This window comes from Pleurodeles waltl, chromosome 5 (assembly GCF_031143425.1).
Source record: "Pleurodeles waltl isolate 20211129_DDA chromosome 5, aPleWal1.hap1.20221129, whole genome shotgun sequence".
Taxonomy (NCBI): domain Eukaryota; kingdom Metazoa; phylum Chordata; class Amphibia; order Caudata; family Salamandridae; genus Pleurodeles; species Pleurodeles waltl.
The window spans coordinates 1798266610-1798283510 of record NC_090444.1 but is presented as its reverse complement, the minus strand read 5'-3'; the positions used below and the strand labels follow the sequence as shown (position 1 = coordinate 1798283510).

General features: G+C 43.5%; 1 protein-coding gene across 1 annotated transcript in view; it reads right to left on the bottom strand.

The window, feature by feature from the left end:
- XPO5 (exportin 5) overlaps positions 1–16901 on the bottom strand; it is a 579115-nt gene that overhangs the window by 415997 nt on the left and 146217 nt on the right. Inside the window, exons 10-13 of the mRNA XM_069236247.1 lie at positions 9862–9945; positions 3193–3318; positions 2282–2372; positions 1841–1969 (exon numbers count right to left, since the gene is read on the bottom strand). Of these exons, the coding sequence (XP_069092348.1) occupies positions 1841–1969; positions 2282–2372; positions 3193–3318; positions 9862–9945 (430 nt within the window). The remainder of the gene's footprint in view (positions 1–1840; positions 1970–2281; positions 2373–3192; positions 3319–9861; positions 9946–16901) is intronic.

Below are 16901 nucleotides of genomic sequence, written 5' to 3'. Positions count from 1 at the left end.
ACTTAGCATCAGCAAAGGCAAAGTCAGGGGGTAACCATGCCAAGGAGACATTTCCTTCCATACACCGTGCAGTGTCCTGTAGATTCCCAATTGGTTTCTAGAGGCAAAAGTAGATAGGACTAATGCTCTTTTGTGGTACTCTGTGGGCAAGCAGGTACGCTTATCCGAGGGTAGTGCTAAGCATTTGTTGTACTCAGAGGAATAAATGAGACACACACAAAAGAATCAGTCCGAGACCAATTTAGAAAAATAACACTTCTTTTTATGTACACTTTAAACTCAAGAACTTTGTTCTAAGGTAAGTAAGTTTTCAAGCATAAATAATTTTTAGCTTAAAAAGAATCAACACTTAGAGCAATTTCACAGAGAGGAAAACACGGTCAGCAAACCAGCACTTATTGACGACACCTCACCCAGAGCAGGCTTTTTTCTGACTGCCCGAGAGCAAAGGCTCTGAGCCTAGGGGGCCAGAATCTTGTCTGGGTGACAGACTGGCTAAACTAGTCAGTCCGAACACTGGTAGTTGGGAGGTTTGCAGGGGGCACCTCTAAGATGCCCTCTGGGTGCATGTATTAACAAATCCATCACTGGCATCAGTGAAGGTTTTTTAATACGAGATGTTTGATAACCAAACATCATTGTTTTCAGTGAGGCCATCATATAGCTGGCAAACTCGTATTGACCAGTGCCCATCACATGTACTTCAAATGGCTTCCCTGTTCACTCACTAGGTCATTGAAACGTCAAAGACATAGCAGGGGTATATCTGCTCTTGCAGATATGTCCTCAGATATAAAGCTGCAAGGCCTGCTGTACGGGTAAGCTACATATATTGTACGCAGTGTTTAGGGGACATGGCACACAGGATGTGTGCCATGTTGTGTTTTCACTTTAAGCTGCAGCAAGACATGAAACCTGTAGTGTCAGTCTGCATGTTCTAGGTGAGTGGTCCCTGAGGCTGGCACAATACATGCTGCCCTTGGGGATCCTCTTTGGTGCCCAGGCCCTAGGTAGGGACTTGCATGAGGGGCTAAGGGATTGACAATTGGGGAACAATTGCACAGTTACAGGGAAAGAGATCTGGCACTAAGAACCTGTTTAGCAGGAACCCAGTGCACTTTCAGTCAAAACTGCATCAATAGCCAGGCAAAACGTGGGCGTGACCATGTCAAAAAGGGGTACTTTCCTACAAGTGTTGCAGCATTCCACATTTAAAACCTGTATATGCACATCACAAACATTTTGCTTCCATTTGTTCAGTCTAACTGCTAAAAAGGGTTGTACCCTGCTGCCACTAGCAGTCACCTCTACTCTTTAAAGGCCAGATCTACTTAGCCTGGTTCCAAATGACCTTCAGTGCTTCAGATCCCTTTCTATGGATGATGCATAGTTTACGTTTCACTGTGTAATATTCACCTCAAATATGATTTTTCAATTTATTATGTGTGCTAATACTTCAAGGGGCGTCTAGGGACACCCCTGAATATAGGACAGCATGGCAAAAGGGAAGCAAATCTATAATATAGTTTAAATTAGGGGTAGAGTTATGGTTAGATATTAGTTTTAATAAAGATTTTATTTCAATTTTAAGTTTCAGTTAAGGTCATAGCATGATTATTTTCTTAAATTTAATATTGGGCTACAGGAAGGCTGCTTTATTGTTAGGGGAGAATGATGGCAACAAAGCAAAGCTCAATTGAGTGATAGGAGGCAAATTAATAGTATGTCAAAGTGATGATGAATAAGTAATTCTATGGGGACTGAATGGTGGTTACCCTTATGACACCCAATTGTTTAACTTGATTACAGAATTGGAAGAAAAATGTAAAGAACAACTCACAGCTCACTGGTCCGGTGTCAATAGGAGCTGAAAGCTGAAACTTGAGCCACTCTCCAGCCATTTGGAACCCAGTCCTTGGATCAAGTCGGCATGCCATCCTCAACACCTCACCCTGCTGGGCCCGGAAAGCTGAAACAAAGTTTTAAAAGAAGAATTTTTATTCTGAAAAATAGAAGATTGGGGGTCAAGATACTGAACACATATTGGCTGCTCAGGGCATTTTTTTTCTTTCTCGGTAAGAAGGGCAGGAACAAACTAGAATGAAAATGAAAACATTGAGACAGAGGAAGGAAATAAACCTACAGTACAACGCCAGAATTTTATGAATAAAATTAAGCAAGATGAAGACTATTATTTAATGAAAACAGTGGAGTGATTCCTATTAATGTTGACATACCATACAAAGACACAATCTCCCATTAAGGAACTAGAAAGACTTACCAGTAAAGAAGGAATTGAAGTCTTCATCACTGTCAAAGTCAATACGAGAATATTTACAACTGGGATTGTCATTTCGGGATGGATATCCCGCCTGGGGAACGAGAGAAAGTTAGAAAACCAGTTAAGTTTACAGATCCTAGGTTCCCCGTTTACTACTGCACACAATACAGTGCCAGTCTTCTTGTAGGGTATAAGTCAGGGTCTCAGCAATAGTGCAGGTTTTACTGCTGAGTGGTCATGTTTTTGACTTTTTGTTTCAGTCCAAGTACATTCACTGTAGTCACACCAGTGCACTGACTGTCCGTGTCAGTACTGTTTCCTAATAAATATATGAGTATATTCAGTCCCAGTGTAACTGATCAAGGAACCATTCAAACTACATGTTTTGCAGTCTTCGCTCTGGGTAGCACGAGATGACCTGAAGAGCAGAATAAGGTATCTGATGGTACTGAAGGTTGCATAGATGCAGGATACAGCTATTTTTGTAACTAGCATCCTAAGACCACAAAAACACGGCTTACCCCCAAACTGCTCTACTTCTCTTTAAAGCAACCCATCTTGAAGGGTGTAATTAAGGTAGCTCAGCGTTTTTTTTATAGAACATCAAGGTAAAAGGAGATTTGTAATGTCTTTAATTAGGAAAATAAGCTTCAGAAAGAAAGTTATAGAAGAACTGAAAAGAATGACAGGAGAGAGGAATTGGGGAAAAATGTGTGTCTATTTGATTATACGCAGAATGTAAGAGTTAATTTTCAAACAAGTTTAATCATGTTTCTGAATTTTGATGAAGAAAGAGGTCTATGCATCATAGCTTTAACCTACCTATAGTCTCTCATGCGTGTTTACTCATTGCCCCTCATACAACTGACCAGCAGGGTGTGGACAATCGAAAATAACTGCTAAGGGCATACCTTCACCAAGTTGGTCATTGCAGCACGAAGGTACTTTGGGATCATAGCCAGCAGCAGAGGATCACGGGATAACACTTCATGTCTAAAGAGGGAACCCCATGTAATTTGGGTAGCGGAGCGTAGGAACTGTTTAAAAGATGTACAGAAAACACAAAATAATGTTAACCAGCAAATACCACAGACTGCTGAATTGCACATAATAATATTTGGCGCTCCTTAAATTAGTTTGCACAAAATCACTAAACAATAGAACACACTAACAAATGGATGGAATGCGTCAGAAGGAAATAAGAACAGAAAGGCACAGAAGTGGTAGCTTACTTAGAAGAGGATCAAAGGCTACATTTGGCCTAGTAGAATGGACAGGACCCCTACAAGGCAGCGGGTGACTTGTCTTCGCTTAGCATTTCCTGATGTAGGAATATGATCATAAAAGGCTGGCTAGAGCAGGGGTCCCTTAATCAAGCATTCCACAAAAAGCAAATTGTTGGGAGAGTGTCCTTTATTTTTGCACATGCAGCAGACTAGTATAGCCAAATAACACAAGAATCAGTAAAGCACAGTTGATTGATTTATGTGGAAATCCAACATGACCTTTCTCCACTTTGCACATCTGGGGTCTTGAGGGAATGCAGACTGAATACAGTGCCTTGGTTTAGATTGTACCCTCACTATTCATGCTCGAAGTACCTTGGTTTGGAGAATTTGCCACAATACAGGCAAATAGGGGAATAACAACTAAAATGCATCAATGTAAAAATATGTTGATGCTTGAGAAATTATGTGTGGCACATCAATCATGCACTAGATTGAAGCTTCTTCACCCTATATGGTTGAAAGCTTCACAAGTCCACTTGCAATTTCCTCTAGAAAGAGGAAAAGGGGCCACTGTGTGGTGCAAACGTTCTTTACTGTAGAACAATAAAGGAGGAAAATATTCCAGACACTTTGTTAAATGGAAGCTGAACAGTGGCATTGGAGGAGGCTGACCTGGCTTATAGTGGGTACCTTGTGGTACTTACACCCTGTGCCAGGTCCAGTTATCCCTTATTAGTAGAATAGAGGTGTTTCTAACAGCTTAGGCTGATAGAAGGTAGCTATGGCAAAGCAGCTTAGGCTGAACTAGGAGACATGCAAAGCTCCTACTATACCACTTATATCATATAGCACAATATCATAAGAAAACACAATACTCTTATTTACTAAAAATAAAGGTACTTTATTTTTATGACAATATGCCAAAAGTATCTCAGTGCGTACCCTCGGTTAGAAGGTAAGTAATATACACAAGTCATATGTACACAAACCCCAAACAGGTAAGTAATAGTAACAAAAGTAATGCAAACAGTGTAGAATTACAATAGGATGCAATAGGGGAACATAGGTCTAGGGGCAGCACAAACCATATACTCCAAAAATGGAATGCGAATCACAAATGGACCCCAGACCTATGGGAGCTTGTAGAGGGTCGCTGGGACTGTAACAAACAGTCAGGGTGTCCAAGATACCCCACCCCAAGACCCTGAAAAGTAGGAGTAAATTACCCCTACTATCCCAATAGGACACAATAGTCGGGACAGGGGGATTCTGCAAGAACCACACACACCAGAAATGCACTGAAGATGGATTCCTGGACCTGAGGACCTGCAAGGCAAGGGGACCAAGTCCAAGAGTCGCGATAGTGTCCGGGGTGGGGGGTAGGTGGGCAGGAGCCCAGGAAACCCCAGATGAAGGTGCAAGAAGGCTGCCTCTGGGTGGAAGAAGCCAAGGATTCTGCAACAATGAAAAGAGCTAGGAACTTCTCCTTCAGATGGAAGGATTTCCAGAAGTGTTTCCCCGCAGAAATACTGCAAACAAGCCTTGCTAGCTGCAAGGGTCGCGGTAGGGGTTTTTGGGTGCTGCTGGGGACCGGGCAGGACCAGGATTTCGCCCCTTGGAGGAGGAGACAGAGGGGGCACTCAGCAACTCAGAGAGCCCCCACAGAAGCAGGCAGTACCCGCAGAAGTACCGGAGCAGGCACTTAGAAGATCTGTGAACCAGAGTCCACGCAGAGTCACAAAGGAGGGTCCCACGACATCCGAGTTCAACTCAGAGGGTTGAGCACTGCAGGGCGGAGTGCTGGGGACCCAGGCTAGGCTGTGCACAAATGAATCCTTGGAGAAGTGCACAGAAGCCGGAGCAGCTGCAAATCACACAGTACACAGGTTTGCAGTCTAGCGTGGGGAGGCAAGGGCTTACCTCCACCAAACTTGGACAGAAGGATCACTGGACTGTGGGGGGTCACTTGGATGTAGCTCCTGTGTTCCAGGGACCATGCTCGTCGAGGAGAGGGGACCCAGAGGACTGGTGATGCAGAAGTTTGGTGCCTGCGTTAGCAGGGGGAAGACTCAGTCAACCCACAGGAGATTTCTTGGGAATTTCCAGTGCAGGGTGAAGGCAGACAGCCCACAGATCATGCACCACCAGGAAGCAGTAGAGAAAGCCGGCAAGATTAGGCGCTACAATGTTGCTGGTAGTCGTCTTGCTACTTTGTTGCGGTCTTGCAGGCGTCGTGGTGCAGTCAGCGGTCGATCCTTGGCAGAAGTCGAAGAGGGAAGTGAAGAGGAACTCTGGTGAGCTCTTGCATTCGTTATCTGAAGAATACCCCAGAGGAGAGACCCTAAATAGCCAGAAAAGCAGGTTTGGCTACCAAGAAAGGAGGATTGGCTACCAAGAGAGGTAAGAGCCTATCAGAGGGGGTCTCTGACGTCACCTGCTGGCACTGGCCACTCAGAGCAGTCCAGTGTGCCCCCAACACCTCTGTTTCTAAGATGGCAGAGATCTGGGACACACTGGAGGAGCACTGGGCACCTCCCCTGGTAGGTACTGGTCAGGGGAGTGGTCACTCCGCTTTCCTTTGTCCAGTTTCATGCCAGAGCAGGGCTGGGGGATCCCTGAACCGGTGTAGACACCATCTGTGCCCATCAAAGCATTTCTAGAGGCTACTCCTCCCCAGCCCTTCACACCTATTTCCAAAGGGAGAGGGTGTAACACTGTAAGGAAATGCCTCCTTGGCATGGTTACCCCCTGACTTTTTGCCTTTGCTGATGCTAAGTTTTGATTTGAAAGTGTGCTGAGGCCTGCTAACCAGGCCCCAGCACCAGTGTTCTTTCCCTCACCTGTACTTTTGTTTCCACAATTGGCACACCCTGGCATCCAGGTAAGTCCCTTGTAACTGGTACCCCTGGTAACAAGGGCCCTGATGCCAGAGAAGGTCTCTAAGAGCTGCAGCATGTCTTGTGCCACCCTGGGGACCCCTCACTCAGCACAGACACACTGCTTGCCAGCTTGTGTGTGCTGGTGAGGACAAAACTAGTAAGTCGACCTGGCACTCCCCTCAGGGTGCCATGCCAACCTCACACTGCCTATGCAGTATAGATAAGTCACCCCTCTAGCAGGTCTTACAGCCCTAAGGCAGGGTGCACTATACCATAGGTGAGGGCATAAGTGCATGAGCACTATGCCCCTACAGTGTCTAAGCAAAACCTTAGACATTGTAAGTGCAGGGTAGCCATAAGAGTATATGGTCTGGGAGTCTGTCATGCACGAACTCCACAGCACCATAATGGCTACACTGAAAACTGTGAAGTTTGGTATCAAACTGGTCAGCCCAATAAATGCACACTGATGCCAGTGTACATTTTATTCGTAACATACACCCCAGAGGGCACCTTAGAGGTGCCCCCTGAAACCTTAGCCGACTATCCGTGTAGGCTGACTAGTTTTAGCAGCCTGCCACACTCGAGACATGTTGCTGGCCACATGGGGAGAGTGCCTTTGTCACTCTGTGGCTAGTAACAAAGCCTGGTCTGGATGGAGATGCTTAACACCTCCCCCTTGCAGGAGCTGTAACACCTGGCGGTGAGCCTCAAAGGCTCACCCCCTTTGTTACAGTACCACAGGGCATTCCAGCTAGTGGAGTTGCCCGCCCCCTCCGGCCATGGCCCCACTTTTGGCGGCAACGCCGGAGGAGATAATGAGAAAAACAAGGAGGAGTCACTGACCAGTCAGGACAGCCCCTAAGGCAACCTGAGCTGAAGTGACTGACTTTTAGGAATCCTCCACCTTGCAGATGGAGGATCCCCCCCAATAGGGATAGGAATGTGACCCCTTCCCCTTGGGAGGAGGCACAAAGAGGGTGTAGCCACCCTCAGGGCTAGTAGCCATTGGCTACTGCCCTCCCTGACCTAAACACACCCCTAAATTCTGTATTTAGGGGCTCCCCTGAACCTAGGAACTCAGATTCCTGCAACCTAAGAAGAGGACTGCTAAGCTGAAAAACCCTGCAGAGAAGACGGAGACACCAACTGCTTTGGCCCCAGCTCTACCGGCCTGTATCCCCACTTCTAAAGACACCGCTCCAACGATGCTTTCCACAGGGACCAGCGACCTCTGAAGCCTCAGAGGACAGCCCTGCATCTAGAAGGACCAAGAACTCCCAAGGACAGCGGCTCTGTTCACCAAAGACTGCAACTTTGCAACAAAGAAGCAACTTTGAAACAACTTGCATTTCCTGCCGGAAGCGTGAGAATTGACACTCTGCACCCGAAGCCCCCGGCTCAACTTGTGGAGAACAATCACTTCAGGGAGGACTCCCCGGCGACTGCGAGACCGTGAGTAGCCAGAGTTGACCCCCCTGAGCCCCCACAGCGACGCCTGCAGAGGGAATCCCGAGGCTCCGCCTGACCGTGACTGCCTGCTTCTAAGAACCTGACGCCTGGTAGGGACACTGCACCCGCAGCCCCCAGGACCTGAAGGATCCGACCTCCAGTGCAGGAGCGACCCCCAGGTGGCCCTCTCCCTTGCCCAGGTGGTGGCTACCCCGAGGAGCCCCCCCCCCTTGCCTGCATCGCTGAAGAGACCCCTTGGTCTCCCATTGCTTTCTATTACAAACCAGACGCTTGTTTGCACACTGCACCCGGCCGCTGAGGGTGTACTTTCTGTGTGGACTTGTGTCCCCCCCCCCGGTGCCCTACAAAACCCCCCTGGTCTGCCCTCCGAAGACGTGGGTACTTACCTGCTGGCAGACTGGAACCGGGGCACCCCCTTCTCCATTGAAGCCTATGCATTTTGGGCACCTCTTTGACCTCTGCACCTGACCGGCCCTGAGCTGCTGGTGTGGAAACTTTGGGGTTGCTCTGAACCCCCAACGGTGGGCTACCTTGGACCCAAACTTGAACCCCGTAGGTGGTTTACTTACCTGCAAAAACTAACAAACTCTTACTCCCCCCAGGAACTGTTGAAAAATGCACTGTCTAGTTTTAAAATAGCTATATGTCATTTATGTGAAAACTGTATATACTATTTTGCAAATTCAAAGTTCCTAAAGTACCTACCTGAAATACCTTTCATTTGAAGTATTACATGTAAATCTTGAACCCGTGGTTCTTAAAATAAACTAAGAAAAGATAAAACCTATTGGCCTGGAATGGTCTCTGAGTGTGTGCTCCTCATTTATTGCCTGTGTGTGTACAACAAATGCTTAACACTACTCCTTTGATAAGCCTACTGCTCGACCACGCTACCACAAAACAGAGCATTAGAATTATCTCTTTTTGCCACTATCTTACCTCTAAGGGGAACCCTTGGACTCTGTGCATACTATTCCTTACTTTGAAATAGTGCATACAGAGCCAGCTTCCTACAAACACCCTCTCTAAGAGGAAATCCTTTGTTCTGCCTTCCTGGGCTGGGGCTGCCCAGACCCCAGGTGGGCAGAATCATGTCTGAGGGGTTGGCAGCAGCTGCAGTGGAAACCCCAGAAAGGCAGTTTGGCAGAACCCGGATTCTGTGCTAGAGACCCAGGGGATCATGGAATTGTCACCAGAATGGTATTGGGGTGACAATTCCATGATTTTAGACATGTTACATGGCCATGTTCGTAGTTACCATTTTGACGCTATACATAGGTAGTGACCTATGTATAGTGCACGCGTGTAATGGTGTGGGGGCACCTTGGCTAGTGTCAGGGTGCCCAAACACTAAGTAACTTGGCACCCAACCTTCACCAAGTGAGGGTTAGACATATAGATGACTTATAAGTTACTTATGTGCAGTGAAAAATGGCTGTGAAATAACGTGGATGTTATTTCACTCAGGCTACAGTGGCAGGCCTGTGTAAGAATTGCCTGAGCTCCCTATGGGTGGCAAAAGAAATGCTGCAGCCCATAGGGATCTCAAGGAACCCCAATACCCTGGGTACCTAAGTACCATATACAAGGGAATTATATGGGTGCACCAGTGGGCCAATGAGAATTGGTAAATTTAGTCACTAGCCTGCAGTGACAATTTTAGAAAGCAGAGAGAGCATAAACACTGGGGTTCTGGTTAGCAGAGCCTCAGTGATACAGTTAGGCACCACACAGTTAGGCACCACACAGGGAACACATACAGGGAACATACTATGAGCACTGGGGTCCTGCATAGCAGGATCCCAGTGACACAAGGGCTAAAACAAACATACATACAGTGAAAATGGGGGTAACATGCCAGGCAAGATGGTACTTTCCTAGAGGCATCTTTAAAGTTACATAAGTGTTCACCACGCACAATATTTTACCTGTGGTTCCCCAATTCCAAATTCTTTTTTGTGTGCTCTATGTTAGACCACAGGCTCTACCTTCAGCTTACCTGGCTGTAATGTGTAGTGAAATCAAGAAATGAATCAAGGAACTCCGAGAAGTTAGCAGGAGTTTCTACGTCAGCATCAGAACCCTGGAAAGAAAAAGATCAGGATCTCAAACAACTTACACTAGAAGAACATCTACGCTAAGCAGTTTCATAATTGAAGATCTAGAATAGTGGTTCTCAGCCTTTTGAGTTTTGTGGACTCCCACTTAATCATTACTGGAACCAGGGGCCCCAATGAATTACTATTGGCATCCAGGTGCCCCCACTGTGTCATTACGTGAAGCAGGAGACCCTGTCCTAAACTCCTTTGATGATATGAACCACATAAAAAATACAGTAACAAACATTTATCAAACAAATACAACAAATACACAAAATATGTATTAATTTATTTAATTCACAAATATTTTAAAAAATCTAAATTTTTATGGGATGGTAAGAGCTTTTCTTAACTTAATTGAGGTCACTAGTCCGTGCTATATTCTGTTTGATGCACTTGCACCGCTTCCACAATCCAATGACACCAACTTAATTTTTAGCTCCAAATTTTAAACGTCTTCAGATTTAAAGTACATTTTGAAATGTTCAGATTTACATTTTGCTGTTTTTCAATTTATACACCCTTTACTAATTTGCTAATATTATTTAATTTGAAAGCAGTCGCTAACCTCCTGAGCGGGCTTTGCGGACCGCCAGGACCACAGGTTGGGAACCACTGTCCTTTAACACTTTAGGTATGCACTACAGTCCAAGGAGCAAACAATAAAACAAGATCATGATAGGAACGCAGGCAAGGCAATATTTATAGACCAGGAACGATATTTATAATCACTGCTTTATTTGCACTGCTGACTTTCCATCATACCGATCCAGAAATATTTATTAATTTATGTCAACAATACCCAACAGAGTGCTTCAAATCTATCACTCTGAAGATGTCTGGGGACCACCCATCGCATGGTGTGCCCTTTGCCCTCAGTAGCTCGTTATTTCAGCAACCAGTTGAAAGAAAGCCCAACAAGGTAAGGCTTTTATAATGTGCATTTATCAAATGGAGTAGTTCTCTACAGTTCTCTAAGAGGGTGTTCTCGCCAAGTGCATAACAAAACAAATTCCTAGTTCCCAGTTCCATATTGAATCTTTTTTTCAGGAGATTTTTTCCGACTCATACAGATACCAGCTAATGGTTTAAAGGAGTTGCTGCCAAATGTCTTACACAGAGCTTAATATTATTACAATCCATTGTACCAGTAATAATTACTGCTAAGTACTACAGATTTCAGGGAATACACACAGGGCCACTGGAATTATATGATTGTGCAGCCGCATCGATTTTTGCATAATTATAGTTTTGCCACATAATCAACCATCAGTCACATAATCTGCAGTTTTAAACAAACAAAAACAGTTTCTATCTTAAACGATTGAAAAGTTACTAAAAATGTGACAACAAATGTTGCCGCACAGAAGAAAGACCTTTGCAGAGCTGGATTGGTCACCTACCTTTCTGTGGCTTATTGCTATATCTGGGTATTAAATTGATACAAACGCAATACAACCAAAGCCCAGAGTATTACCAAGTTTAAAAATGACAAAATAATGAAATACTATTACAAAATGTGCAGCGTTATGTCACATAATTTGTTTTTTCTTGCCGTATAATTTACTCCACCCTGCCACATAATTTGGCCCTCTTCTGCAGCACAATTCTAGTAGCCATAACTATAAGTAACCTCTGTCTCTATAAATAAAATCCCCACAGAGAGACACGCTGAGAAGCGGAAGACAGATTTAAAATGGTTAAGTATGGTCAAGTCGTCTTCGTAAGTATGTTTGCAACGGTGACAAGTAAACAACTGTTATCACAGATAGCTAGACACATGAAAACAAATTTATATTAAATAAAAAGTTTTACATAATATTCCATGCACATGCGCTGTACAAACATATGATCAATAGACACCACAAATGATGATGTTGGTGATGAGGTGATCATAGCATTGCATAGTGTATGGCTGGATGGATGAAAATATATATTATAGGAGGACATGGATAGTGATTTGAGCATTCCTGTCATTCAAGCAACAGATAGTTATTGAGACACTCATTTAATTTACAGTGAAAGTCCTGAGAGCAACTTCATAGATGTTTCAAACAGAAATTGAAAATATGTTGGTCTTTAAGAGACATTTGTTAAAAATGTTTCCCACCAAAACGTCCAACTTTTCTCACAACTATTATGTCCAAACAAGGATACTGATATCGTACTAGTTTTAGTCCCTTAAAACATTTCAAACAAAAGGTAAAACGTATTTTGGTGATGCATTTGTACTGTGAGAAGATTACCCAATGTTTGAACTCGCAAACTTTCAAAATTTAACTGGGCAACACATAGAAAAGTGCTACAAAAACAACAAAGCCATTGTAAACGTATTTCCCTGATTAAATTAAATTTGCTGCTATTTGTGGAGTTGGTTCAAGGCACAGAAACAAAGGCATGCAGGGAATAAATGGAAACCATAATTGCTCATATAGCCTATCCATGTCCTTTTGTGAAAAAGACCCAAACCTGCCTGATGACCAATTACTGTTTCCATTATAGCCTATGGCAAAAAACTTTTATTTGTTAATTATTGCTATTTTATGTACCGTGGGACTCCCACTTCGACGACGGGGATGATTCAAGCATGTGAATTTATGAAAGATCCAATATTGGATAAGTTGTTATATTAGATACTTATGAACCCCTGCTTTCGTTTTTATATCACACTGTTCAAATGTTTTATTAAAATAAGCATTTGCTATTCAAAAATTGAGGAAAGATAAATAAATGTTAGAAAAGTACACTTATTAATTAACTTCAAATATTACAAATCTTGAACGTCTGTGTTTATACAATACTACTTTTCTTGTCATATTATTATACCCATTTTTATATACCTTGCAAATATATTCCCTTACTATGTATTTATATATCTATTACTCTAGTCCTACTCTACTGAACAAAAATTAAATAAAATATGAATACAATTCAAATTATAAATTAAATTAACATTTTCATTAAAAAAAAATATATATATAACAAATTAAAATAAATATTTACAAATTTTACTCTTGTAAGCTTTACTCTGTCTCCCCATCACCTAATGTCTCCATCAATCTATCCTCCATGCCCCACTCGGACTCATCCCAAACCCATTCTACAACTTTCATCTCCAAAATAACCCTGCTCTTCCCTCCTCTATCGCATCTAGCTCACCCCAAACCTCAGTTTACTGCTATGATCTACCAAACAACCCTACTTTATTCTCACTCATTTATCTCCCTTTGACTTATCCAAAACCCCTCCTGCTACTATGATCTCCCTAACCCTTTCCACAGACTCTTCCCTCTTCCATCTCTCCTTTATTCATCCCAAGCCTCATCCTATTACTATAAACTCCCAATTAACACTTCTGGATTCTTCCATCCTCTATCCCTCCATTTCTCTAGTCAATCCAACTATCAAACTCACATATCCTCTGCTCAAATTAACTCATAGTAATACTAATACTGTGCTCATATTTCCCTATACTAATCCACCACTAATTCCTTTTGGGTTTCGGAGTGGCGTGCTACTCACCGAAAAGCGATTTGACGCCTCGTCAAGGTAGTAAGCGCTATATAAGGAAAATGTCACTTACCCAGTGTACATCTGTTCGTGGCATTAGTCGCTGCAGATTCACATGTTGTGCATAGTCCGCCGTCTGGTGTTGGGTCGGAGTGTTACAACTTGTTTTTGTTCGAAGAAGTCTTTTCGAGTCCCGAGACCGAGGGACTCCTCCTCCTTTGTTCCATTGCGCATGGGCGTCGACTCCATGTTAGATTGTTTTCCCCGCAGAGGGTGAGGTAGGAGTTGTGTATGTTAGTAATAGTGCCCATGCAATGGAATGAATAAGTACGTACCAACTAAGGTTTAAGTAATATATTTACAAATGTACAAAGTTGAAGATAACTTCCAAACGGCTACAGGCTCCCGGGGAGGCGGGTGGGCACATGTGAATCTGCAGCGACTAATGCCACGAACAGATGTACACTGGGTAAGTGACATTTTCCGTTCGGTGGCATGTGTAGCTGCAGATACACATGTTGTGCATAGACTAGTAAGCAGTTATCTCCCCAAAAGCGGTGGCTCAGCCTGTAGGAGTGGAAGTAGTCTGAAATAAAGTTCTTAGTACGGCTTGACCTACTGTGGCTTGTTGTGTGGATAGCACATCTACACAGTAGTGCTTAGTAAATGTGTGAGGCGTAGACCATGTGGCTGCCTTACATATCTTGTTCATTGGAATGTTTCCTAGGAAGGCCATGGTAGCGCCTTTCTTTCTGGTTGAATGTGCCCTTGGTGTAATGGGCAGTTCTCTCTTTGCTTTAAGGTAGCAGGTTTGGATGCACTTAACTATCCATCTGGCTATACCCTGTTTTGATATTGGGTTTCCTGTATGAGGTTTTTGAAATGCAATAAACAGTTGTTTTGTTTTCCTAATTTCTTTTGTTCTGTCAATGTAGTACATTAGTGCTCTTCTGATGTCTAATGTATGTAGTGCCCTTTCAGCTATTGAGTCTGGCTGTGGGAAGAACACTGGTAGTTCTACCGTTTGATTTAAGTGGAACGGTGAAATGACTTTTGGTAAAAATGTTGGATTGGTTCTTAGGACCACCTTATTTTTGTGTATTTGAATAAAAGGTTCTTGTATAGTAAACGCCTGAATTTCACTTACTCTTCTTAGAGATGTGATGGCAATGAGAAATGCAACCTTCCACGTTAAGAATTGCATTTCGCAAGAGTGCATGGGTTCAAAAGGTGGGCCCATGAGTCTTGTTAAGACGATGTTGAGGTTCCATGAAGGAACAGGTGGTGTTCTTGGTGGTATAATTCTTTTCAGGCCTTCCATAAACGCTTTAATGACAGGTATCCTAAATAGTGAAGTTGAATGGGTAATTTGCAGGTATGCAGATATTGCTGCGAGGTGTATCTTTATGGAAGAGAAGGCTAGATTTGATTTTTGTAAATGTAGCAAGTATCCCACTATATCCTTTGGAGATGCATGTAATGGTTTAACTTGATTATTATGGCAGTAGCAAACAAATCTTTTCCATTTGCTTGCATAGCAGTGTCTAGTGGATGGTCTTCTAGCTTGTTTTATGACTTCCATACATTCTTGGGTGAGGTTTAAATGTCCGAATTCTAGGATCTCAGGAGCCAGATTGCTAGATTCAGCGATGCTGGGTTTGGATGCCTGATCTGTTGTTTGTGTTGTGTTAACAGATCTGGTCTGTTGGGCAACCTGACATGGTGTACTACTGACAGGTCTAGTAGCGTTGTGTACCAAGGTTGCCTTGCCCATGTTGGTGCTATTAGTATGAGTTTGTTTTGACTCAATTTGTTTACTAGATATGGAAGGAGAGGGAGAGGGGGAAAAGCGTACGCAAATATCCCTGACCAGTTCATCCATAGAGCATTGCCTTGAGACTGCCTGTGTGGGTACCTGGATGCGAAGTTTTGGCATTTTGCGTTCTCCTTTGTTGCAAAAAGGTCCATTTGAGGTGTCCCCCAAATTTTGAAGTAAGTGTTTAGAATTTGGGGGTGAATCTCCCATTCGTGGACCTGTTGGTGATCTCGAGAGAGATTGTCTGCTAGTTGATTTTGGATCCCTGGAATAAATTGTGCTATTAGGCGAATGTGGTTGTGAATTGCCCATTGCCATATCTTTTGTGCCAGGAGGCACAGCTGTGTCGAGTGTGTTCCCCCCTGTTTGTTTAGATAATACATTGTTGTCATGTTGTCTGTTTTGACAAGAATGTATTTGTGTGTTATGATGGGTTGAAATGCTTTCAACGCTAGGAATACTGCTAACAATTCGAGGTGATTTATATGCAGCTTTGTTTGATGTACGTCCCATTGTCCTTGGATGCTGTGTTGATTGAGGTGTGCTCCCCACCCTGTCATGGAAGCATCTGTTGTTATCACGTATTGTGGCACTGGGTCTTGGAAAGGCCGCCCTTTGTTTAAATTTATACTGTTCCACCATAGAAGCGAGATGTATGTTTGGCGGTCTATCAACACCAGATCTAGAAGGTGACCCTGTGCATGTGACCACTGTGATGCTAGGCACTGTTGTAAGGGCCTCATGTGCAGTCTTGCGTTTGGGACAATGGCTATGCATGAGGACATCATGCCTAGGAGTTTTAATACCGTCTTTGCCTGTATCTTTTGTGTTGGATACATGGCTTGTATAATCTTGTGAAAATTTTGAACCCTTTGTGGACTTGGAGTGGCTATTCCCTTTGTTGTGTTGATTGTCGCTCCTAAGTATTGCTGTGTTTTGCACGGCAGAATGTGAGATTTTGTATAGTTGATGGAGAAACCGAGTTTGTAGAGGGTTTGTATGACATAATCTGTGTGGTGTGAACACTTTGTGAGGGAGTTGGTCTTGATTAGCCAATCGTCTAGGTACGGGAATACGTGTATATGCTGCCTTCTGATGTGTGCAGCTACTACTGCTAGGCATTTTGTAAATACTCTTGGTGCGGTTGTGATACCGAACGGCAACACTTTGAATTGGTAATGTATTCCCTTGAATACGAACCTTAGGTATTTCCTGTGCGAGGGATGTATCGGTATATGGAAATATGCGTCCTTTAGATCTAAGGTTGTCATGTAGTCTTGTTGCTTTAGCAGTGGTAACACGTCTTGTAGCGTGACCATGTGAAAGTGTTCTGATTTGATGTAGGTGTTTAGTGTTCTGAGATCTAGGATTGGTCTCAGTGTTTTGTCCTTTTTTGGTATTAGAAAGTACAGTGAGTAAACTCCTGTGTTTATTTGTGTACATGGTACCAATTCTATTGCGTCCTTTAGCAGTAATGCTTGAACTTCTAGTTCTAGAAGGTCTAAATGCTGTTTTGACATATTCTGTGTTTTTGGTGGGACATTTGGAGGGAGTTGGAGAAATTCTATGCAATAACCATGTCGGATAATTGCTAAGACCCAAGTGTCTGTTGTT